A 24815-nucleotide genomic window follows, 5' to 3' on the forward strand; every position below is an offset into this window, starting at 1 on the left:
GCATCTCCTCTCTCTCCATCCCTCCCCCACCCTGATCACTCCGCTAGTTTTACTGTTCGTATTCCCTCATTTCCACCTCCTCTCCAGGCAACAATGGACCATTGTGGGCTCTATGGCCGTCGATACCGGCTCTGATTTGCTCTGTTCCTTGTCACACCTCTAGTTTCCCTCTCCCCTGACTCTCACACTGAAGGAGGGCTCTTCCTTCTCTCCAGAGATTCTCGCGTTCTTGTTCTAGGTCTGTTTATATAACTTGAGAGTCTTCAAGGTACAACAGAAGTCTTTATTACATTAACTCAATGCTGGCAGCAGGACAACATAAAACCGTCTGCAACCACATGATCTGACTGCACACTCACGCTGTGTACAGACACAGCGAACTATGTACAAAACATCTCCCTTTTTCCTGTGCAGCGCCACCTGCTGCACGGGAGGAGCAACGGGTCCTCCCACCCCACACGGTCCACCAAACATCACAGAGATGCTGCCTGACCCGTTGAGTTACTCCAGCATTTTGTGTCTATCCTCACCAACATAACGTCGCAACTCCTGTACTCAGTGGCCCCGACCGATAAAGGCAAGCGTGCCAAATGTCTTCTTCAACACCCTGTCAAAAGTTTCTTTTGTGTTACTTGGCCAGATCTATTTTTATAAAACATGAGACTGAAGACTGTGAAAACAAGGCCATTTGTGAGGGGAAAAAGTACTTAACAGATGTCAAACCAACGTACTTGTTGAAAATTACCTTGTCATGTAGATTCATGGAGGTTGAAAAAATAAACTTATCCCAGAGAAGATATTTCATGGCAGCAGGAAAATTGGGAACAGGATCAAACATCTGGAAGAGTCTCTTTCAATGGCGAGAAAGTTAAGTTACTTTAGTCTAGTTTAATTTAGAGATACAGTGGGGAAACAGGCCCTTCGGCCCACCGAGTCCGCTCCGACCAGCAACACTAACACTGTCCTATACACACGAGGGACAATTTACAATTATACCAAGCCAATTAACTTACAAACCTGGATGACTGTGGCGTGTGGGAGGAAACCGAAGATCTCGGAGAAAACCCACGCAGGTCACGGGGTGAAGTACAAACTTCGTACAGGCCGCACCCATAGTCAGGATCGAACCAGCGATCCTCGCACGCTAACACTATCCTACATACACTAGGGACAATTTATATTTATACTGAGCCAATTAGCGTGCAACCCTGTACGTCTTTGGAGTGTGGGATGAAACCAGAGCACCCGGATAAAACCCACGCAGGTCACAGGGGGGACGTACAAACTCCGTACAGTCTGCACCCGTAGTCAGGATCGAACCCAGGTCTCTGGTGATCCTTTCGATACCCTGTGGTGGATATAGATTGCAACGTTTGAAGAAGGGTCCCAACACTGTGAACGCCACTGTGAACGCCACGGTAGAGTCGCTGCCTTGCAACACCAGAGACTTGGGTTTGATCCTGACTACGGGTGCTGTCTGTGTGGAGCGTGTACGTTCCCTCCCGTGACCACGTGGGTTTCCCCCGGGTGCTCCGGTTTCCTCCCGCATTCCAATGATCAGTCCCTCTCATAGGTGAACTGAGGTCCAGGCCAATTTCAATTTTAGAGGCCCCCAGGCCAAGGTCAAGCAGAGGCCCTTCAATTTTAGAGTGCCCCATATCACGATCCCTTTGAAGCAGACAGGCATGAGGCCCATGCCAAATAGCACGTTGCCACTCCCCCGATAGGGCTTGCCAATTATGTGCAGTATTGGAGGGTAATGTAATGGGCGACTGTAAAATATAAATTGTCCCGAGCGTGTGGGATAGTGCTAGTGTGTGGGTGATCACTGGTCAGCATGGACTCGCTGGGCCAAAGGGCCTGGAACACCACTTATCATCCAGACTGGTTGAGTGACTTCAGCACTTTGTGTGTGTTTTGTTGGTAAAGCAGCATCAGAGCTATTTGCCTCGATGCGGAGCGCCCAATCGCGGGAGTTAAGACCGTCCCAACAACGGAGGCTTGAGGCCCCCGACCGAGGAAGAACAAAGGAAGAGACTTGAACGTTATTTCGCCTTCCATCTTCAGTGAGGAATGTGTCACTGTGGTGGATGTTTATATTTAAAATGTGTTTTTGAGTCTGTTGCTTTTAATTGTATGACTGACCCGGCCAGTGAAATTCCTCGTATGTTGCAAAACATACTTGGCGAATAAAATCTGATTTGTGATTCTGATCATAGGTTTATACGTTCTAGGAGCAGAATTAAGCCATTCGGTCCATCAAGTCTACTCCGCCATTCAACCATGACAAATCTATCTTTCCCTCTCAACCCCATTCTCCTGCCTTCTCCCCATAACCCCTGACACCCGTACTAATCAAGAATCCACCAACCTCCACCTTAAAAATATCCACTGATTTGGCCTCCACAGCCTTTTGTGGCAATGAGTTGCACAGATTCACCACCCTCTAACCAAAGAAATCCCACCTCATCTCATTTCTAAAGGTACGTTCTTTTATTTTAAAAATGCTATTCTATGTCATCTGGTCTCAGATTCTCCCACTAGTAGAAACATCCACTCCACATCCACTCTATCCAGGCCTTTCACTATTTGGTAAGTTTCGGTAAGTAGCGGACAGGAAGGCACTACAACGGGTGGTGAAAACCGCGCAGTACATCATCGGTGCCCCGCTCCCTGCCATGGATGCCTTCCACCGAAAACGGTGTCTGAGACGGGCCGGGAAGATCATCAAAGACCCCTCCCACCCCAACCATGGACTGTTTGCCCTCCTCCCATCAGGGAGGCGGTACAGGAGCCTCAGGTGTCGTAGTAGTAGGATGAGGAACAGCTCCTACAACAACACTATCACATTGCTGAACTCGGAGTCCCGCCGATAGATTTCTCCAGTCTCTCTGTCCACATTGTTTGCTTATTCTGTATTTTTTATTTCTATATTGCACTATTACTACGGACTGACGCTAAACTGCATTCCGCTGTACCCATACTTGTATCTGTGCAATGACAATAAAGTTGAATTGAATTGAAGTTTCAATGAGGTTACCCCCTCATCCTTCTGAACCCTTGGTGGCCATTTCAAGTGCAGGAAGCGGGCAGAAACTATAGGTGGCACTGTCTGCAAACCTCAGCCTTTCCAACCACCCAAGTGCAGTTTGCCCTCTGGGGTGTTGTGGTAAACTAATGCACTGTTACACTAAAGCAAACTCCTGCAGCCATCTTGGAGCCAATAGGCACGTTTCGGCCCAAGTGCAGATGCTGCTGCACCTCTGAGGTGTTGTGTGTAAATTCTATCTGCAGTACTTAAACATAATGCAGTACCTGTATCTGCTGAGGGTCTGGGTCCACTGACTTTCCCACACCAGGAATGAATAGGTTAACCTATGATGAGTGTTTGTCGGCACTGGGCCTGTACTCGCTGGAGTTTAGAAGAATGAGGGGGGACCTCATTGAAACGTACAGAATAATGAAAGGTTTGGATAGAATGGATGTGGAGAGGATGTTTCCACCAGTAGGAGAGTCTAGGACTAGAGGACATAGCCTCAGAATTAAGGGACGTTCATTTAGGAAGGAGGAATTTTTTTGGTTAGAGGGTGGTGAATCTGTGGAATTCTTTGCCGCAGGAGGCTGTGGAGGTCAAGTCAGTGGATATTTTTAAGGCAGAGATACACTGTAGATAGATATTTGACTGGACAGATTGGTGCGGACTCTTTATATTAGTTTATATTCCTCCCACACTCCAAAGACGTACAGGTTTGTAGGTTAATTGGCTTTGGTATAAAATGTAAAATTGTCCCTAGTGTGTAGGAGAGTGTTAGTATGTGAGGATCGCTGGTTGGTGCGGACTCGGTGGGCCGAAGGACCAGTTTCCGCGCTGTATCTCAACTTATAGATCTTACAGAAGTGTATAAAATCATGAGAGGAATACATCGTGTAGATGCACAGAATCTCTTTCCCAGAGTATGGGAATCGAGGACCAGAGGACATAGGTTTAAGGTGAAGGGGAAAAGATTTAATAGGAATCTGAGGGGTAACTTTTTCACACAAAGAATGGCGGGTGTAGTGAACAAGCTGCATGGGGAGTTAGTTGAGGCTGGGACTATCCTAACCTTTAAGAAACAGTAAGACAGGTGCATGGATAGGACAGGTTTGGAGGTGATATGGACCAAACGCAGGCAGGTGGGATTATTGCAGCTGGGACATGATGACCAGTGTGGGCAAGTTGGGCCGAAGGGCCTGGTTCCACACTGTATCACTCTATAACTAAACTAAACTGAGCTACTTCTAAATTTTAAGAAGACACAATAAAAATTTGGCCGGAAAGCATTGCCGTGCGTGTGTCTCGCTTCCATTCCCACGGCCTGTTTGTCACCCCTCTGCATTCCCATCCTCAATCAGGACTTCCTCCTCAATAATAATATTCCAAGCAATCCCTCTCTGCCAAGTTAAACAGAGAGCAGCAACTTCACTCTTGCAGCTTAGACAAGAGTAAAAGTTTAGTTGTGGCACACTGCACATCTGTAAAAATATGGTCCCTTGCCTAATTTAAGGGATTATACCGTAAGTCTATCAGGAAATTACTATTTTGGATGAATCATAAATGATTTTCCGTAATGCTTTCTCTGGGAGAAAAGGTCACCACTTTTCAAACTTAAGTGCCTTTCCTTCTGTAACACTTGAGGATTGGTTTGATAATTTTTCTTATTTTGCAGACAAGCTGCGAAGGGAGCAGTGAAGATTTACCAGGACATTGCCTGGGCTAGAGGGTCTGAGCTATAGGGAGAGGTTGAGCAGGCTCGGACTCTATTCCTTGGAGCGCAGGAGGATGAGGAGGGATCTTACAGAGATGTATAAAATCATGAGAGGAATAGATCGGGTAGACGCACAGATTCTCTTGCCCAGTGTAGGTGAATCGAAGACCAGAGGACATAGGTTTAAGGTGAAGGGGAAAAGATTTAATAGGAATCTGAGGGGTAACTTTTTCACACAAAGAATGGTGGATGAATGGAACGAGCTGCCAGAAGACTTAGATGAGGCTGGGACTATCCCAACATTTATGAATAAGTTAGACAGGTACATGGATAGGACAGGTTTGAAGGGATATGGGCCAAACGCAGGGAGATGGGACTAGTGTAGCTGGGTCATGTTGGCCGGTGTGGACTTTGGGTGCCATCTGTACCTAGTTTGTACCTTCTCCCCGTGACCACATGGATTTTCACAGAGTGCTCTGGTTTCCTCCCACACTCCAAGGACGTACAGGTTTGTAGTTCAGTTGGCTTCGGTAAAATTGTAAATTGTCCCTAGTGTTTGTAGGATAGTGTTAGTGAATTGGATGATCGCTGGTCGATGTGGACTCGGTGGGGCGAAGGGCCTGTTTCCGCAATTTATCTCTGAAGTCTAAAGTAAGGTATGCCCTTCAACTTTAATTTCTCAGCAACTTATTCATTTCTTCCATCGATACGCTTCCCTATTAGATCTTCCCTATTAACCCATCCATAAGCTTAGTTTAGTTTAGTTTAGTTTGGTGATACAGCATGGAAATAGGTCCTTTGGCCCACCGAGTCCATGCCGCCCAGCTATCACCATGTACACTAGCACCATCCTACACACTGGGTGTTGCAATCTTTACCGAAGCCAATTAACCTACAAACCTGTATGTCTTTGGAGTGTGGGAGGAAACCGGAGCACTCGGCGAAAACCCACATGGTCACGGGGAGAACGTACAAACTCCGTACAGACAGCACCCATAGGCAGGATGGAACCCGGGTCTCTGGCGTAGTAAGGCAGCAACTCTACCGCTGCACCACCGTGCCGCCCCATATAATGAGAAGCTACAATTGTCAATGTACGCCACTTGCGATAAACCACAACTTAATTTGCTGACGGTATTGTTTTGTTACAGTGCAAAGCAGGTGAGTCATATTTATACAACCAATATCTGTAATCAGATGGTCATCGCATTTTGGTTTATGTTTCCCACGCATAAATTAGGAGCTTCACAAGAGCACTTTGGAAATCCAAATGAGCATTGCAGTAATTATATTGTTGGATAACTGGTCGGATTTTAACAGTCCGCCTTTCTGGGGAACAGAATAATGATTCTGGGAGTAAGCAAGCGATTAATGCAGTTAATAGCAACGAGAATATAGTTTAGTTTAGTCTAGTTTTGTTTTGTTTAGTTATGTTTCGTTTTGTTTACAGATGCAGCGTGGAAACAGGCCCTTCAGCCCACCAAGTCCGTGCCGACCAGCGATCCCCACACACTAACACTATCCGGCACACACTAGGGACAATTTACAATTGTACCAAGCCAATTAACCTACAAACCAGTACGTCTTTGGAGTGTGGGAGGAAACCGGAGCACCAGGAGAAATCCCACGCGGTCACGGGGAGAACGTGCAAACTCCGTATAGACAGCACCCGTGGTCAGAATCGAAATCAAGTCTCTGGTGCTGCAAGTGCTGTAAGGCGGCCACTCTACTGCTGCGCCACCGTGCAGCCCCTGGTTGATAGCTAGTTAATATTAGTTGCTATAACTACTATGAGATGTGGAGTAGGAGGAAGTTGACCTTTATGTTGCTTTACAAACCGGGGGGGAATGAAACAAATACAACAAAAATAACAAACCTCTTTAGAAATTCCATGTACTCGGCATGCTTGATTAGTCCCGTCCTCATCATTATCGTCTGAAAACATGGTCGGTCGATGGCCCATAGCTTTACGGTTGTAAGAGCTGCCAAAGCACAAAAGGAGAGAAAATCTGTTAGCTGGCAAGTGGGTCAAAAATCACACGACACATTCAAATCTATAATAAAAGAGAACAAGTCCAATGGATACGCACCGTTAACTTACTGCACATCAACCCAAAGCTACATCTCACCAAGTTTAGATCTGTCATCTTCTATCAGTTACCCCAACCCATAATTGTTATGTGTAGGAAGGAACTGCTGATGCTGGTTTACACCCAGGATAGACACAAAATGCTAGAGTAACTCAGTGGGTCAGGCAGCAGCTTTAGTTTAGAGGTGCAGTGCGGAAACAGGCCCTTCGGCCCACCGGCTCCCCACTGACCAGCGATCCCCGCACACTAACGCTATCCTGCACACACACCGGGGGACAATTTACAATTTTACCGAAGCCAATTCCTCTACAAACCTGCATGCCTTCAGAGTGTGGGAGGAAACCGGAGCACCCGGAGAAAACCCACGCAGGGCCCAGGGAGAACGCACAAGCTACATACAGACAGCTCCCATCGCCAGGATCGAACCCAGGTCTCTGGCGCTGTAAGGCAGCGACCCGACCGCCGCACCGCCGCGCCGCCCGGGAGAAAAGGAACAGGTGACGTTTCAGGTCGAGACCCTTCTTCAGAATAGGGTCAGCGCATGATTGTATTCTTGATTGCAATCTTTAGACTTTAGACATACAGCATGGAAACAGGCCCTTCAGCCCACTCAGTCCTGCAAGGTATTTGAATGCATGTTTATGGCTAAAGGATATCTTGCATCAAAAAAACCTCAAATCCTTCAAAATTGCCGATATGTCAAGAGTCAAGGGTGTTTTATTGTCATATGTCTTAAAACCGAAGATAGACACAAAAGTTGGAGTAGCTCAGCAGACAGGCAGAAGCATCTCTGGAGAGAAGGAATGGATGATGTTTTGGGTCGAGACCCTTCTTCAGACTATGTAAACATAATGTGTAGGAAGGAACTGCAGATACCATAGAGCAGAGTATTCAGCACCTACCATCCTCTGTGGAAATAAATGTGCCCTGCGCATCTCCTTTGAGTGTTGTGTGGTCTCACCTTAGAGCTACCTAACCCTTAACATTTCCACCCTGGGAAATGGCACAGTCGCAAACTTCCTCCAACACCACCACCCCTGGCAGCACGTTCCAGGCACCCACCACCCTCTGTATAAAAAATGTGCCCTGCACATCTCCTTGTATCCGTGGGGAATCTGTGGAATGAATTGTCACAGGCGGCTGTGGAAGCCAAGCCATTGGGTATTATTTCCCCTTCACCTTTTTTTTTTAAGTCACTCCTGAAGACATATCTATTCTCCATGGCCTTTGTAGACCAGTGAGGTGTTGAATTGTTTATTAACTTTATTTGCTTGGTTTTGCTGCGTTGTTCGTACTCGTGTTTTATGTTTTTTTAATTTATTGTTTGGATTTTTGTATGTAATTTATGCGCCTCGTGTTAGCTGTATGTTCTGTTGTTCTGCCTGTTTTATGATGTCTTGCTTGTTTTCTTTTTTCTGTACAGCACTTTGGTCAGCTTTGGTTGTTTTTAAGGTGCTTAACAAATAAAGTTATTATTATTATTATTATTATTAGGGCAGAGGTTGACAGATTATTGTTTAGATAGATAGTCATAGATTAATACAGTGTGGAAACAGACCCTTTGGCCCAACTTGCCCACATCATCCAACAAAGTCCCAGCTACCCCAGTCCCACTTGCCTGCGCTTGGTCCATAACCCTCCAAACCTGTCCCATCCATGTACCTGTCCAACTGTTTCTTAAAAGATAGGATAGTCCCAGCCTCAACTACCTCCTCTGGCAGCTTGTTCCATACACCCACCACTCTCTGTGTGAAAAAGTTACCCCTCAGATTCCTATTAAATCTTTTCCCCTTCACCTTGAACCTATGTCCTCTAGTCTTTGATTTCCCTACTCTGGGTAAAAGACTCTGTGCATCTACCCGATCTATTCCTCTTATGATTTTATACACCTCTGTAAGATCTCCCCTCATCCTCCTGCGCCCCATGGAATAGAGACCCTGCCTATACAACCTCTCCCTATAGCTCACACCCTCTCGTCCCGGCAACATCATCGTAACCTGTATGGGTGTCAGGGGTTATGGGGAGAAGGCAGGAGAATGGGGTTGAGAGGGAAAGATGGATCAGCCAGGATTGAACGGTGGAGTAGAATCAATGGGCCGGATGGCCTCATTCTACTTCTATAAATTATGAACTTATGGAACTTATTTCCACTCTGGGGAAAAAATGTTTCTGGTGTCCACTCTGCCTATGTCGCTCATTATTTTATATACTTCTACCAGCTCTCCCCTTGGTGTGAGGCTTTCTATTGTTATGTCCAATTCAATTAATAAGCAAAAACAGGTGAGCTGAAGAAATCGTTCAGAAATCTGACACTGGGTTCCAGCCTTTTGTCATTCAGTCTTTTTAAAACATAATGTTTCATTTCCTTTCAGTATTTCTCCTCAAGGCCCCAAGTCACATCGACCACTGAGCTTGCACATGCTTTCCTTTGCTACCCTTGGGCTGAATGAAAAAGCTTTCTCGCTGAAAGATCACTCAGTTCAATACTGTGGACCAGCAATGCGAAAAATGGTTCATTCATTCATTCATTCATCCTCCCATTGTGATTTGCGTCCATTCTTTGAAAGACTGTGGCGGCAGGGTGGCATAGCGATACAGTTGCTGCCTTACAGCGACAGGTACCCCGGGTTCAATCCTGAGTACGGGTGCTGTCAGTACGGAATTTATACGTTCTCCCCCCCGTGACCTGCGTGGGTTTTCTCCGAGATCTTCGGTTTCCTCCCACTCTCCAAAGACGTACAGGTTTGTAGGTTATCAGAGGTCATAAGGTCATAAATGATAGGAGCAGAATTCGGCCCATCTGGTTTATGCTGGTTTCAAATAATATTCAGATTCAGATTCAATTTTAATTGTCATTGTCAGTGTACAGTACAGAGACAACGAAATGCATTTAGCATCTCCCTGGAAGAGCGACATAGCAAACGATTTGAATAAATAATAAGTGTCTGGGGGGGGTGGTGATTGGCAGTCACCGAGGTACGTTGTTGAGTAGAGTGACAGCCGCCGGAAAGAAGCTGTTCCTCGACCTGCTGGTTCGGCAACGGAGAGACCTGTAGCGCCTCCCGGATGGTAGGAGGGTAAATAGTCCATGGTTGGGGTGAGAGTAGTCCTTGGCGATGCTGAGCGCCCTCCGCAGACAACGCTTGCTTTGGACAGACTCAATGGAGGGGAGCAAGGAACCGGTGATGCGTTGGGCAATTTTCACCATCCTCTGCAATGCCTGTAATATATGACACAACATATGATGAGCGTTTGACGGCACCGGGCCTCTACTTGCTGGAGCTTAGAAGAATGAGGGGGAAACTTATTCAAACTTATCGAATAGTGAAAGGCTTGGATGGAGTGGATGTGGAGAGGATGTTTCCACTAGTGGGAGAGTCTAGGACTCGAGGCCATAGCCTCAGGATTAAAGGACGCTCCTTTAGGAAGGAGATGCGGCCGAATTTCTTCAGTCAGCGGGTGGTGGATCTGTGGAATTCCTTGCCACAGACTGCTGTGGAGGCCAGGACAATTGACATTTTTAAGGCAGAGGTAGATTATTGATTAATACAGTTGTCGGGGTTATGGGGAGAAGGATGGGGTTAGGATGGGGTTAGGATGGGGAGCTAGATCAGCCGTGATTGAATGGCGGAGTGGACCTGATGGGCCAAATTCTGCTCCCATCACTTATGTCCTTATGACCTTGTGGTGTGGATCAGGTACAGGCAGATGCAATTAATTTATCTTAGCATTATTTTTTATCACAGATGCATTGTGGACCAATGGGCCTGCTCCCATGCTGTACTGTTTTATATTCCATGTTGATACAAGCCAAGTTCACCACAGTACACTGGGATTTAGTGCTAAAAAGCGAGAAGACACGATGAGTCGGAAATGGAGGGCATTGCGTGCCATTAATCTGAAGCCGATCATTGAGTTTATTGCAAATTTGATTGAATAAATAATTGCATTAATGGCGTGTATGACTATACCTACAAGATTCTACGAGGATGTTGCCAGGACTAGAGGGTCTGAGCAGTAGGGAGAGGTGAGTTGGCCGGGACTCTATTCCTCGGAGTGCGAGGATTGAGGGGTGATCTTATAGTGTATAAAATCATGAGAGGAATAGATCGGGTAGATGCACAGAGTCTCTTGCCCAGAGATGGTGAATCGAGGACCAGAGGACACAGGTTTAAGGTGAGGGGGAACAGATTTAACAGGAATCCTTTAACAGTAACCCTTTTTACACAGAGGGTGGTTGGCATGTAGAACGAACTGTCAGTGGAGGTAGTTGAGGCAGGGACTATCCCAATGTTTAAGAAACAGTTAGACAGGTACATGGATAGGACAGGTTTGGAGGGATATGGGCCAAATGCGGGCAGGTGGGACTAGTGTAGGTGGGACATGTTGGCCTGTTTCCACACTGTATCACCCTATAACTGTGACTCTGAGAACAAACTTATTCAAATTCTTTACTACTACTTTACTGCCAGTCCATCAGAAATTAAATCAACTTTCTCCATTAGAGTGCCTTTAGGGAAGACTGCTTCATGTTCTACAAGAAGGGAAAAGGAAAATCACATAACAAACTGAAGTGTTTAGTCTAGAAAACCCTGAACTGACTGGCTGTTCATTCTGAAATCGGTTCAGATCAAAAAGGCAAACGCTCTGGCTAATTTGAATCATTTTTCTTTTTCTCCCCTTCATACACAAACCTTCACTTCACTTCTTTTTACTGGACTGGTGGTTTTTCATTTGATTTCTATGGACTTCAGTCGGACTTGTCCAAAATATAACAAAAGTATAATCAGATGCAAAAAGCTACACAAAGTGCTGGAGTAACTCGACGGGTTATGGGCCTGTACCATTTTTTAGGCGACTAGGCAGTCGCCACATGGTCGCCGTGGTGTCGCCAGTATGGTCGTGAGTCGTCTCCTCAGTCGCCCAAAGAGTCGTAGCGTCTTTCTGGTTGCCGCTGGATTTTCAACATGTTGAAAAATTTCTGGAGAAGGTCGGCGGCAGTGGGTTTGATGCGTAACTTGACCTCTCCTGACGTAGATGCTGTTGTAGTTGTTGCCAGGTTAACGTAGGTTTTCGCCAGGTGCTGACTTCGTTTTTTGTGTTGTTAAATTAATGATTCTATGTCGAAGGGGGTTCCAGTCGCAGGTTTTTCAGTGACCTGCTACAACTATGGCAGTCGCTGGCAGTCGCCTAAACATAGCCTAAGTGGGACAGGCCCATCAGGAAGCATCTCTTGGGACTGCACCCCTTTACAAATCGCACTGTGTAACTATCTGTTCTGCTTTAGCTTAGTTTAGTTTAGTTTAGTTTAGTTTTAGCTTAGTTTAGTTTCATTTAGTTGAGTTTAGTTTACTTTAGTTTAAACATAGACATAGAAACATAGAAATTAGGTGCAGGAGTAGCCCATTCGGCCCTTCGAGCCTGCACCGCCATTCAATATGATCATGGCTGATCATCCAACTCAGTATCCCGTACCTGCCTTCTCTCCATACCCCCTGATCCCCTTAGCCACAAGGGCCACATCTAACTCCCTCTTAAATATAGCCAATGAACTGGCCTCAACTACCCTCAGTGGCAGAGAGTTCCAGAGATTCACCACTCTCTGCGTGAAAAAAGTTCTTCTCATCTCGGTTTTAAAGGATTTCCCCTTTATCCTTAAGCTGTGACCCCTTGTCCTGGACTTCCCTAACATCGGGAACAATCTTCCTGCAGGTTTGGTTTAGTAAAGGGCCTGTCCCACTGTATGAGGTAATTCAAGAGTTCTCCCGAGTTCTCCCCTGATTCGAGCTTGTGTAATGTACGAAGCGGGTACGTAGGAGCTCGTGGATGTCACATAACGGCTCGCACGAGTAACGGTAGGTACTTGGGAAATCCGGTAAACTCATGACGTTTTTTCTACTCTGCGAAAAATGTCCACGAGTAAAAAAAATGCTAGTGAGTAAAAAAATGGTTACTTTTTACTCGTATGAGCCTCTACGTACCCGCTACGTACATTACACGAGCTCGAATCGGGGAGAACTCGGGGGAACTTGAATTACCTCTCTAGTGGGACAGGCCCTTTAAGCTACGTTTTTTCAGTTAAGTTATGTTAAGTTAAGTTAAGATGAAGGTAGACAAAAATGCTGGAGAAACTCAGCGGGTGAGTTCAACATTTATGGAGAGAAGGAATAGGTGATGTTTCGGGTCGAGACCCTTCTTCAGACTGATGTCATTTAAGTTAAGTTCAGCTTAGTTTAGTTTAGCTAATTATCGTCACATCGTTTACTAATTATCGTCACTTAGTTTAGTTTAGCTAATTATCGTCACGTACTGAGGGAGAGTGAAAAGCTTCTGTTGCGTGCTGTCCAGTCAAAATAAAGATGATGCATGATTACAATGAAGCTGTCCACAGCGAACAGATAAAGGATAAATGGTCCAACATTTAGTGCAAGATAAAGGTTAAATTGTAAATTGTCCCTAGGGCGTGTAGGATGGTATTTGTACGCACGGATCGCTGGTTGGTGCGGACATGGTGGGCCGAAGCGCCTGTTTCTCTAAACTAAACTAAAAAAATAAAATAAAGATAGCCGAGTCACAGGACTCCCAAGCAAGAAGCCTGTTTAAAGAAAGGAAACTTTCCACTGCATACAGAGCAGGCCATAAAAGGTAAACTAGAAGGAAGGAAAGTAAAAATGCTTATGTACCTCTATGGATCTCACGGCAGAATATGGTATGGTCAAGGTCTGGTACCAGACCTTAAAGCCGTCAAATCATAAGGAATAGGAGTAGAATTAGGCCATTCGGCCCATTAAGTGGCGGCGCTGTTGAACAAAACTTTTTTTTGTTGGTGTTTTTTGTCTTGTTTTAGTTAATTTTTGGTTATTAGGTTGTGTTATGTGTGGGGGTGGGGGGGGGGCTGAAACATGGTTTTCTGTCTCTCCCTTCGGGGGAATGCAACTCTTCTGTCATATCCCCCCCTTCTCTTCCTCCGTCTGCACTGAGGCCTAATGGCGGAGCTGGCAGCCTCCAACCTGCGACCGACCTCGAGGCCCCGGAGGCAGAGCCAGCCAGGATTCACCAACGCGAGGCTGGCCGAGTTCGGGCGCTCCAGTGACAGGGGCACGACTCGGGGCTGAGACGGCGCTCCGGTGGCTGAGGCGGCGTTCCGGCGGCGGCGACCTGAATCCGGTCTCGGCCGCGGGCCAGTGGACGACATCGTCGGGAGCTCGCGGGTCACAGGCTGGTGCCTGTTTTCCGGAGCTCCCGCGGCAACAGCTGCGTCCGCTGGACTGGAGGGCGGCAGCTTCGACCACCCCGGGCCGCGTAGCTGAACCGACCCATTCGCGGAGCTCGGTTGAGCCGCGTGAACTGACTACCATCGCCCGGTGGGGTAACAACATATCGCCTCAGCGCAGAGGGCAAACGAGGAGGGAAGAGACGATAACCTCAAGACTTTTGCCTCCATCACAGTGAGGAGGTGCCTGGTGAACTCACTGTGGTGGATGTTAATTTGTGTTTATTGTGTGTTTTGTTGTTTATTATTATATGTATGGCTGCAGGCAACGACATTTCGTTCAGACCGAAAGGTCTGAATGACAAATAAAGGATCTAATCTAATCTAATCTAATCTAATCTAATCTTAAATTTATTCCACCATTCAATCATGGCTGATCTATCTCCCCCTCCTCATAACCTCTGACACCCGCACTAATGAAGAATCTATATATCTCTGCCTTAAAATCAAACGCTGTAAAATTCAATACAGTGGTTTAAAGCAAATTGCAGTCTACCTAGAAATGGACAGCAGATTGTTACCCATTCCTCAGGAGGAAGGCATCTTGCATACATTCTTAATGGAGCCAAAGTGAGCAGGAACCTGCAGTTTAGCAGATTTGAAGGGCCGGCTGGTCAGAGATCAGAACATTGTCAGTGGTGTCCAGGGTAGTTTAGGGAATGAGGTTCAGTCAACACTTGTGTGGGTGTAATTCGCATCTCCCTCAGATGCAGCCCAGTAGGTATGTTGTTTGGGACTTGTCCAGCTCTTGGTGCAACCCAAAGCACACTTACTGGTGGGATTCAAGGAGGAGAAATTCATGTTCTCAATGGAGGTAGAGGACTGTATGTGTGTGTGTGCGCATTCACTGGGTGGTGGAGGAGAGTGTGTGTGTTCGCATCAAAGGATGCGCATGTATGCGGGGTGAGTGTGTATGTGCATGTGTGTGCATGTCTGGGTGGATGTATGTGTGCATGTGTGTGTGTGAACTTGTGTGTGTGAGTGTGCATGTGTGTGGGTCTGGGTGTGTGTGGTGTGTGTTTGTGTGTGTGTGTACATGTGCTTGTGCATGCATTTGTGTGTGCATATGTGTGTGTGTGTGGGTCTGGGTGTGTGTGGTGTGTGTTTGTGTGTGTGTACATGTGCGTGTGCATGCGTGTGTGTGTGCATATGTGTGTGAGTGCGTGTGTGTGTGTGGGAGGAAGTATGTGCAGCTGTGTTTGCGTGCATGCCTGCGTGCGTGCGCACGTATTTATTTGTGTGTGCATTTGTGCGCATGTACATGTGTGTGTGTGCGTGCACGAGTGTGTGTTCTAAGTGAGTGTGAGGGGAGGTGATCAGATCCTCAGCTGCTGCAGGAAGAGATGCACTTACATTTCCACAGTGCATTTACGCAACTTCATTACACCTCTGCAGTCTTGAGCAGGTGTTGTCGGAGTGTCGTCACGGACTTGAAGTGTTGTTGAGGTGTCGTCACTGGCATGAAGTATTTGTGGAGAGTAGCCATGGACTTGAAGCGTGTTTAAAGTGTCTTCGCTGTCATGAAGCATTTCTGTAGAGGCCTCACTGTCATCATTTTTATTTCTGTTAGCAAGTGAAATGCAGTAACAAACCCATGGATAAAGCTTTTGGTGTGCTGGCCTTTATAAATCAGAGCATTGAGTATAGAAGTTGGGATGTAATGTTAAAATTGTACAAGGCATTGGTGAGGCCAATTCTGGAGTATGGTGTACAATTTTGGTCACCTAATTATAGGAAGGATGTCAACAAAATAGAGAGAGTACAGAGGAGATTTACTAGAATGTTGCCTGGGTTTCAGCAACTAAGTTACAGAGAAAGGTTGAACAAGTTAGGGCTTTATTCTTTGGAGCGCAGAAGGTTAAGGGGGGACTTGATAGTGGTCTTTAAAATGGTGAGAGGGATAGACAGAGTTGACGTGGATAAGCTTTTCCCACTGAGAGTAGGGAAGATTCAAACAAGGGAACATGACTTGAGAATTAAAGGACAGAAGTTTAGGGGTAACATGAGGGGGAACTTCTTTACTCAGAGAGTGGTGGCTGTGTGGAATGAGCTTCCAGTGAAGGTGGTGGAGGCAGGTTTGTTTTTATCATTTAAAAATAAATTGGATAGTTATATGGACGGGAAAGGAATGGACGGTTATGGTCTGAACGCAGGTGGATGGGACTAGGGGAGAATACGTGTTCGGCACTGACTAGAAGGGTCGAGATGGCCTGTTTCCGTGCTGTAATTGTTATATGGTTATATGGTTATATGGTTATATGGTTATATAACATGCTAATTATCAGGCAGGGCGGCACGGTGCCACAGCGGTAGAGTTGCAGTGGTAGAGTTGCCAGAGACCCGGGTTCTATCTTGACTACAGGTGCTTGTATGTACAGATTTTGTACGTTCTCCCCGTGACCTCGTGGGTTTTCTCCAGGTGCTATGGTTTTCTCCCACACTCCAAACACGCTTAGGTTTGTAGGTTAATTGCCTTTGGTAAAAAATGTAAATTGTCCCTAGTGTGTAGCATAGTGCTTGTGTACAGGATGATCGCTGAACGGCGCGGACTCGGTGGGCCGATGGACCTGTTTCTGCACTGTGTCTCTAAATTGAAGCTAACCTAAACTGAGCTGGAGGAACTCAGCGAGTCAGGCGGCATCCGTGGAAGGAACGGACATGTGATGTTTTGTGTCGGGACCCAAGTTGTTCAGACGTATTGAAGAAGGGGCCCGACTCGGAGCATCACTTGTCCGTTCCCTCCACGGATGCTGACTGACCTGTTGAATTCTTCCAGCACTTTGTACTTTGCTCATGAGTCCAGCGTCTGCAGTTCCTTGCGTCTCTGCTGAGTTTGCTGACTGTGACTGTAACAGTGAAACAAGTTCAGCGATCGGTCTGATCAACCCTCTGGCTGGGTGCGTGCATTGATGGAAGCAGCGCGTGACAGCTTTCCTGAACCAGTAACTAAGGGCGGCACAGTGGTGAAGCAGCAGAGTTGCTGCTTTACAGCGCCAGGGACCCAGGATCGATCCTGACTATGGGTGCTGTCTGTACGGAGTTGGTACGTTCGCCCCGTGACCTGTGTGGGTTTTCTGCGGGTGCTCCGGTTTCCTCCCAAACTCCAAAGACGTGCAAGTTTGTAGGCTAATTGGCTTGGTATAAATGTGTGCAGGATAGTGCTAGTGTGGGGTATGATCTCTGGCCGGCACGGACTTGGGCCTGTTTCTACGCTGTATCTCTATACTAAACCAGATAGGGAACACATTGCCACAACTAGTAGAGGCACTGCCTCACAGCGCCAGAGACCAGGATTCAACCCTGACCTAGAGTGCTGTTACAGGTAACTTTGCTGTAGTCCGCATTAGCTTTCAAAGTGCATTTAAAAGAAAATAATAAAATTTCACTTGAATTATCTTCCGGGTCAAATTCGATCAAAGAGATTAATTAGCGTCCCTCTTGCTCAAGATATGGAGTCAACTCAGGAAAAACTTTGGTTTACAAGGCCCCTCCATCTTGACCCCACTGCTTAAAAAACCACCTCTTTAAACCTTCAAGTACAGACCACACATTCAAAACCTGGCATAGCAACGGTATCAGTAGTATCAAAAACCTATACAAGGATGGCATCTTTTCGTCTTTTGCGGAGCTCTCGTCCAACTATAGCCTCCCAAACTCCCACCTTTTGTGCTTTTTCCAGATTAGGGATTTTGTGAAGAAGACATTCCCCCATTTCCCAAATCGCCCCCCTGAAACCCTGACCGATACCATCTTAGCTCTAGATCCCAACCGGGAGAAATGCATCTCTGTTTTGTATAACTTGTTAGGGTCGGTTATATTGAAACCTCATACCTCATTAAAAGCTGCGTGGGAGGGTGAGCTGAATACGAAACTAACAGACCAGCAATGGGACTCTTCCTTGGACTTGACCCATTCTTCCTCCATATGTGCCCGTCATGGCCTAATCCAATGCAAAGTCCTTCACAAAGTCCACTACACAAATGCAAGATTATCTAGAATTTACCCTGCTGTTAGGGACACCTGCAACAGATGTAATCAATCTCCTGCCAACCATAGCCATATGTTTTGGTCTTGCCCTAAGCTAGCAGCCTTTTGGAGGAGTGCTTTCGACTTGATAAGCAGAGCCTACGGCCAGACTATTCCGCCAAACCCACTGCCAGCCATTTTCGGAACCCCTCCCAACACCAACCTCTCTGTTGCGGTGAAACGGGTTCTAGCTATTACAACCTTGTTAGCCCGGAGACTGATCTTGCTTAACTGGAGGCTCACCTGTCCCCCGACACACACCCGCTGGATTAAGGAGGTGCTTTACAATTTAAAGCTTGAAAAACTTAGGTTCTCTCTCAAAGGCTCTACCAAGACATTCCTAGATACATGGAACCCTTTCTTGGAACTTGTTAACTCTCTCAACTTGTCCCCGGACTCGGAAGAGGACTGAGTGCTCTCCACCATTGTTCTGCTCTACTGCAGCTGCTCTCCCCTTAACCCCTCCCCCACCCTTATTTACTTAATTACTTACTTATTTACTGTTATTAGTGACTCCCCCCTTTTTCTTTCTTTTTTTTAATTTTTAGTACTTTTTGTTTCGTTTATCTTACCATATTTGTGTGGATGTGTATGTATGTGAGTGTTGTTTGTCCCCGTTTGGTTCCGACCTGATTCGGGTGGGTTGAAGGTGGGTAAGGGTAAGGGCTTTGAGGGTCGCCTACATACTGTTGCACAATTATGCCTTGACTGTCACTGTCTGTTATCATTGTATGTATGCAAATTGCTGTGAAATTCAAATAAAAATATTTAAATCAAAGAGATTAATTAGCAATTGGTGAATAGAGTGTCATTTAAGTGAGGGATTTGGCAGAAATATTGCCTCTCAATTACAGCTCGCTGCACACTGCTCATCCAACTTACACAGCAGAATGTGTCATAGCCTTCACAGATTGATATGCACCAAATGTCACCTTTGTTAAATTAGTACATATTTTCTACCTGGTCATGACAGCTCCACCATATTATTAAGTCGAGGAAAGAACTCACAACTGATGAAGGGTCTCGACCCGAAACATCACCTATTTCTTTTCTCCAGAGATGATGTCTGTCCGGCTGAGTTACTCCAGCTTTTTGTGTCCATCTTCAGTTTAAACAAGCATCTGCAGTTCCTTCCTGCACATTTCGTCTGAACCTGAGACTGCCTGGGCTGCACATGCGACTTTGGACTTTATTTTGTTTATTCCACTATATTAGATTTTTTTATTTATTGAACTTATTTTGTTTGCTTGTTATATTACCTATTGATTCCTCTATTTACAAACCTATTGAGTGACTGCAAGTCAGAATACCATTGTTCTTTTTTTTGGTACATATGACAATAAAACAGACTTGTTATATGAACCTTTGACATTTCAGTGCAAACTGATTACTGGGAAAGAGAAATCCATATTCAGCTGAGAAGGACCTGATGTGGTGGCCCTTTCACTATTCTGTACGTTTCACACTTCTAAACTCCAGCGAGTACAGGTCCAGGGCCGACAAACGCTCACCGTAGGTTAACCTACTCATTCCCGGGATCGTTCTTGTGAAAGCCACTGAGCCGGGCCACTGTTCATCCCCGAGTACCAGGGAAGCGATTGGGGGGGAATTCAGCGATGGCAGCGGATGCAGGGACAAATGGACTGTAAGAAGAACATTGAAACTTACAGAATAATGAGAGGCGTAGATAGAGTGGATGTGGAGAGGATGTTTCCACTGGTGGGAGAGTCTAGGACCAGAGGTCATAACCTCAGAATTAAAGGGCGCTCTTTCAGATAGGAGATGAGGAGGAACCTCGTTAGTCAGAGGATCTGTTAATCTGTGGAACTCATTGCCAAAGGAGGGCTGTGGAGGCCAAGTCGGTGGATATTTTTAAGGCAGAGATAGACAAATTCTTGATTAGAACGGGTGTCAAGGGTTGTGGGGAGAAGGCAGGAAAATGGGATTAGGAGGCTGAGATCAGCCATGATTGAATGGCGGTGTAGACACGACGGGCCGAATGGCCTAATTCCACACCTATAACTTGTGAACTTGTGAATGTGGGGTCTTACCTGGATAGAAGGAATGGGTGACGCTTCAGATCGAGATCTTTCTTCAGACCATTCCTTCCATCCAGAGATGCTACCTGCCCTGCTGAGTTACTCCAGATTTTGTTGTTTCAATCTTCCGTTTCAACCAACATCAGCAGTTCCTTCCTCCACATTCTTTATCCAGCACAGGAACAGGCCCTTTGGTCCACCGTGTCCGTGCCGAACATGTTGCCAAGACCATCTCTCATCTGCCTGCACATAATCCATATCCCTCCATTCCCTGTATATCCATGTGCCTAAAGTCTCCTAAATGCCTTCACCACCGCCCCTGGCACCACATTCCAGGCACTCTCCACCCTCTGTGCAAAATACAACTTCTTTAAACTTTGCCCCTCTCACCTTAAAACTGTACACTCCACTATTTGATATTTCAACCTTGCAACCTTGCCGTGGTCGGGGAGTTTGTGTGTCTCAGTGACCCCTAGAGCTAAGCCAGCGGGAGATTCGTCTCCTGTTAGGGTCTCCCATGCTGGACAGGTCGAAGGGTAGAGGCGAGACGAAGAGCAATCCACTGGTCCTCCAGGTTGGAGGTTGAGCACAGGGCTAACAACCCTGTCTCGTAAAACAAATATGTTACGGAAACAGCAACGGAAGGGATCAACACTACTGAGTGGAGGAACTCCGTTGCTGCCCTACATGCCAGGAGGCATAATAGGCAGTAAGTAAGTAAGTAAGTAAAGGGCCTGTCCCACCAGCACGCGATCGCATGCGTCTCGCACGACCAAACGTAGTGGCTTGAGGCGTACGGCCTCGTGGGGCCGGTCCCATTACAGGCCCATTACATCTTTAAACTTTCCCCTCTCACCTTAAAACTGTACCCTCCACTATTTGATATTTCCACCCTGGGAAAATGGTTCTGGCTCTCGGATCCCTATCTATATGCTCCTTATATAGAGTAAAGAGCAAAGAGTAGGAGTAAACGGGTCCTTTTCACAATGGCAGGCAGTGACTAGTGGGGTACCGCAAGGCTCAGTACTGGGACTCCAGCTATTTACTATATATATTAATGATCTGGATGAGGGAATTGAAGGCAATATCTCCAAGTTTGCGGATGACACTAAGCTGGGGGGGCAGTGTTAGGTGTGAGGAGGATGCTAGGAGACTGCAAGGTGACTTGGATAGGCTGGGTGAGTGGGCAAATGTTTGGCAGATGCAGTATAATGTGGATAAATGTGAGGTTATCCATTTTGGTGGCAGACTATTATCTAAATGGTGGCCGATTGGGAAAGGGGGAGATGCAGCGAGACCTGGGTGTCATGGTACACCAGTCATTGAAGGTAGGCATGCAGGTGCTGCAGGCAGTAAAGAAAGCGAATGGTATGTTGGCTTTCATAGCAAGAGGATTTGAGTATAGGAGCAGGGAGGTTCTACTGCAGTTGTACAGGGAGGAAGGACATCCAGGACAAGGGGTCACAGCTTAAGGATAAGGGGGAAATCCTTTAAAACCGAGATGAGGAGAACTTTTTTCACACAGAGAGTGGTGAATCTCTGGAACTCTTTGCCACAGAGGATAGTTGAGGCCGGTTCATTGGCTATATTTAAGAGGGAGTTAGATGTGGCCCTTGTGGCCAAGGGGATCCGAGGGTATGGAGAGAAGGCAGGTACGGGATACTGAGTTGGATGATCAGCCATGATCATATTGAATGGCGGTGCAGGCTCGAAGAGCCGAATGGCCTACTCCTGCACCTAATTTCTATGTTTCTATGTTTCTATAACTTAATGTACTTCTACCAGATCTCACCTTTAACCTGCGGTTTAATTTCTAGCTACATTTGCAAAACCCTCGGTCTGGATATTTCTTCTTCAAGGCACTTTACTATTTGTAGTTGCCAAGCAACCTATTGGTAACCTTCAGTAGTGCGATGAAAGCCATGGAGCACTAATTGTGAAACCAAATACAGAGGTTTCATCTACACAGCGGCATTTAAACCAACATTTTGACTTCAGTCGCATCAGATTATCCACTGGTGTTATTCACACTGTTTTTCTCTTTTCCGTCACAGTGAGGAATGTGGAGGAGTCGCTGTGGTGGATATTCATGTTCAAATGTATTTTGTATGTTCTGTTGCTTTTTATTGGTATGACTATGGCAAATCAAATTCCTCGTATGTTGCAAAACATACTTGGCTGATGAAGTATGATTATGATTGTGATTGTAATGCTGCAAACCTCCACTCTTACAATTTACAATACACATTCATGATTTAGATGAAGGGATTAAAAGTAACATTGGCAAATTTGCAGGTGACACAAAGCCGGGTGGCAGTGTGAACTGTGAGGAGGATGCTTTGAGGATGCAGGGTGACTTGGACAGGTTGAGTGAGTGGGCAGATGCAGGGCAATGCGGTAGGAAACCGGGACTTCCGGAGAAAACCCACGCGGTCACGAGGAGATCGTACAGACATGAATGAAAGATATGCACAAAGCATCCTCCACTGTCAGAGTCAGGCCAAACGCAAATTGGCGCAAACAGCACCTCATATTTCCCTTGGGCAGCTTACAGCCCAACCGCATTAATATCGTTTCCTCTAACTTCAAGTAACCCTTGCATCCCCCGCCTCTCCGTCCCTCCCCCACCCTGGTCGTCATACTAGCTTCACTGTCATCCTTTTGAGTTTCACTGTCTGCTTAATTCATTATCATCCACCCCACAGCCAACAATGGACCATTGTGTGCTCCACCTTTCTTTGATCATAATTGCTTTCTGCATATCTTTTTGTGTCTACCCAACCCACAATATAATGGAATACACACCAACACAGTAAACCAAGTTGGGCTGAGGGTGGACACAAAATGTTGGAGTAACTGAACGGGACAGGCAGCATCTCTGGCGAGAAGGAATGGGTGACGTCTCTGATCAAGACCCTTCTTCAGACTGAATTACTGAATCCCACTGAGTTCCTCAAGCATTTTCTGTCGACCTTCGTTTTAAACCGGCATTTGCAGTTCTTTCCTACACATTAGCCAGGCGAGTCTAGAAACATAGATAGAAACATAGAAATTAGGTGCAGGAGTAGGCCATTCGGCCCTTCGAGTCTGCACCGCCATTCAATATGATCATGGCTGATCATCCAACTCAGTATCCTGTACCTGCCTTCTCTCCATACCCCCTGATCCCTTTAGCCACAAGGGCCACATCTAACTCCCTCTTAAATATAGCCAACGAACTGGCCTCAACAACCTTCTGTGACAGAGAATTCCAGAGATTCACCGCTCTCTGTGTGAAATTTATTTTCCTCATCTCGGTCCTAAAAGATTTCCCCCTTATCCTTAAACTGTGACTCCTTGTTCTGGACTTCCCCAACATCGGGAACAATCTTCCTGCATCTAGCCTGTCCAACCCCTTAAGAATTTTGTAAGTTTCTATAAGATCCCCCCTTAATCTTCTAAATTCTAGCGAGTACAAACCGAGTATATCCAGTCCTTCTTCATATGCTTCAAGAGAGAGCTAGATAGGGCTCTTAAAAATAGCGGAGTCAGGGGATATGGGGAGAAGGCTGGAACGGGGTACTGATTGGGGATGATCAGCCATGATCACATAGAATGGCGGTGCTGACTCGAAGGGCCGAATGGCCTACTCCTGCACCTATTGTCTATTGTCTGTCCCAAAGTCCGTCAAATGGCGCTTTCCATTGCGTGACCCTCAGCTCAATTGCTGCCTCCTTCGAACAATCTCAGGCAGAGCTCAGACTCTCAAGGGCTGTTACTGACGATGAAAGAAGGCACTTTGTGAGTCACGGTTTTGATGAGGCCCCCGTCAAATGCAATCCGCATCATTCAGAAGATGGAGATTCTGAGCAATTCTCCAGAAATCTCATCTTCAGGAGGCAGAGCGCATTAAAAATAATGACTATCGCTGTGAACACACATCAACAGCATGGTTTCAAGAGCAAGCAAGAGCAATGTGAAGTATAGTTTGCATATATTACTTTTAAATGTACCTCATCCATTTCCCTCAGGAATGTCTGGAAAGGAAAAGATACGCTGCGACTTGTCAGAGATAAAGAAGCTTCAAAGCAATAGCCACCCCTGTCCTTATCCCCAGGAGCACGTCCTTATCAAAACTATGATTAGAAATGGCTTCTTGGTCACGTATCTCTGCACCCACACACTGCGCAGAAATAAACAAAGCGTTTGTCGGCACCTCGTGGTACGAGAATGATCCCAGGGATGACTGGGTTCACATATTTGAGCTTAGCTTAGTTTAGAGATACAGCATGGCAACAGGCCCGTCAGCCCACCGGGTCCGCGCCGACCAGCGATCCCCGCACGTTAACCCTGTCCTACACACACACTGGGGACAAGTTATAGAAACGCCAAGCCGATTAACCTACAAACCTGTATGTCTTTGGAGTGTGGTCGGAAGCCGAAGATCTCGGAGAAATGGGGAGAACGTACACACTCCGTACAGACAGCACCCCTGGTCGGGATAGAACCCAGGTCTCCGGCGCTGCAAGCGCTGTAAGGCAGAAACTCTACCGCTGAGCCACCATGACGCCCTGATGAGTTTTTGACGACACTAGGCCTCAACTCACTGGTGGTTTGAAGGATGAGGGGGAACCACATTGAAACTGACCGAATAGTGAAAGGC

At 46.4% G+C, this 24815-nt stretch overlaps 1 protein-coding gene across 1 annotated transcript in view; it reads right to left on the bottom strand.

Annotated features, from left to right (window-relative positions):
• prkg1b (protein kinase cGMP-dependent 1b) overlaps window positions 1–24815 on the bottom strand; it is a 367427-nt gene that overhangs the window by 142217 nt on the left and 200395 nt on the right. The window contains exon 4 of the mRNA XM_055647248.1: window positions 6622–6727. Coding sequence (XP_055503223.1) covers window positions 6622–6727 — 106 coding nt within the window. The remainder of the gene's footprint in view (window positions 1–6621; window positions 6728–24815) is intronic.

The sequence above is a fragment of the Leucoraja erinacea genome, chromosome 15, assembly GCF_028641065.1.
Source record: "Leucoraja erinacea ecotype New England chromosome 15, Leri_hhj_1, whole genome shotgun sequence".
Classification (NCBI taxonomy): Eukaryota; Metazoa; Chordata; class Chondrichthyes; order Rajiformes; family Rajidae; genus Leucoraja; species Leucoraja erinaceus.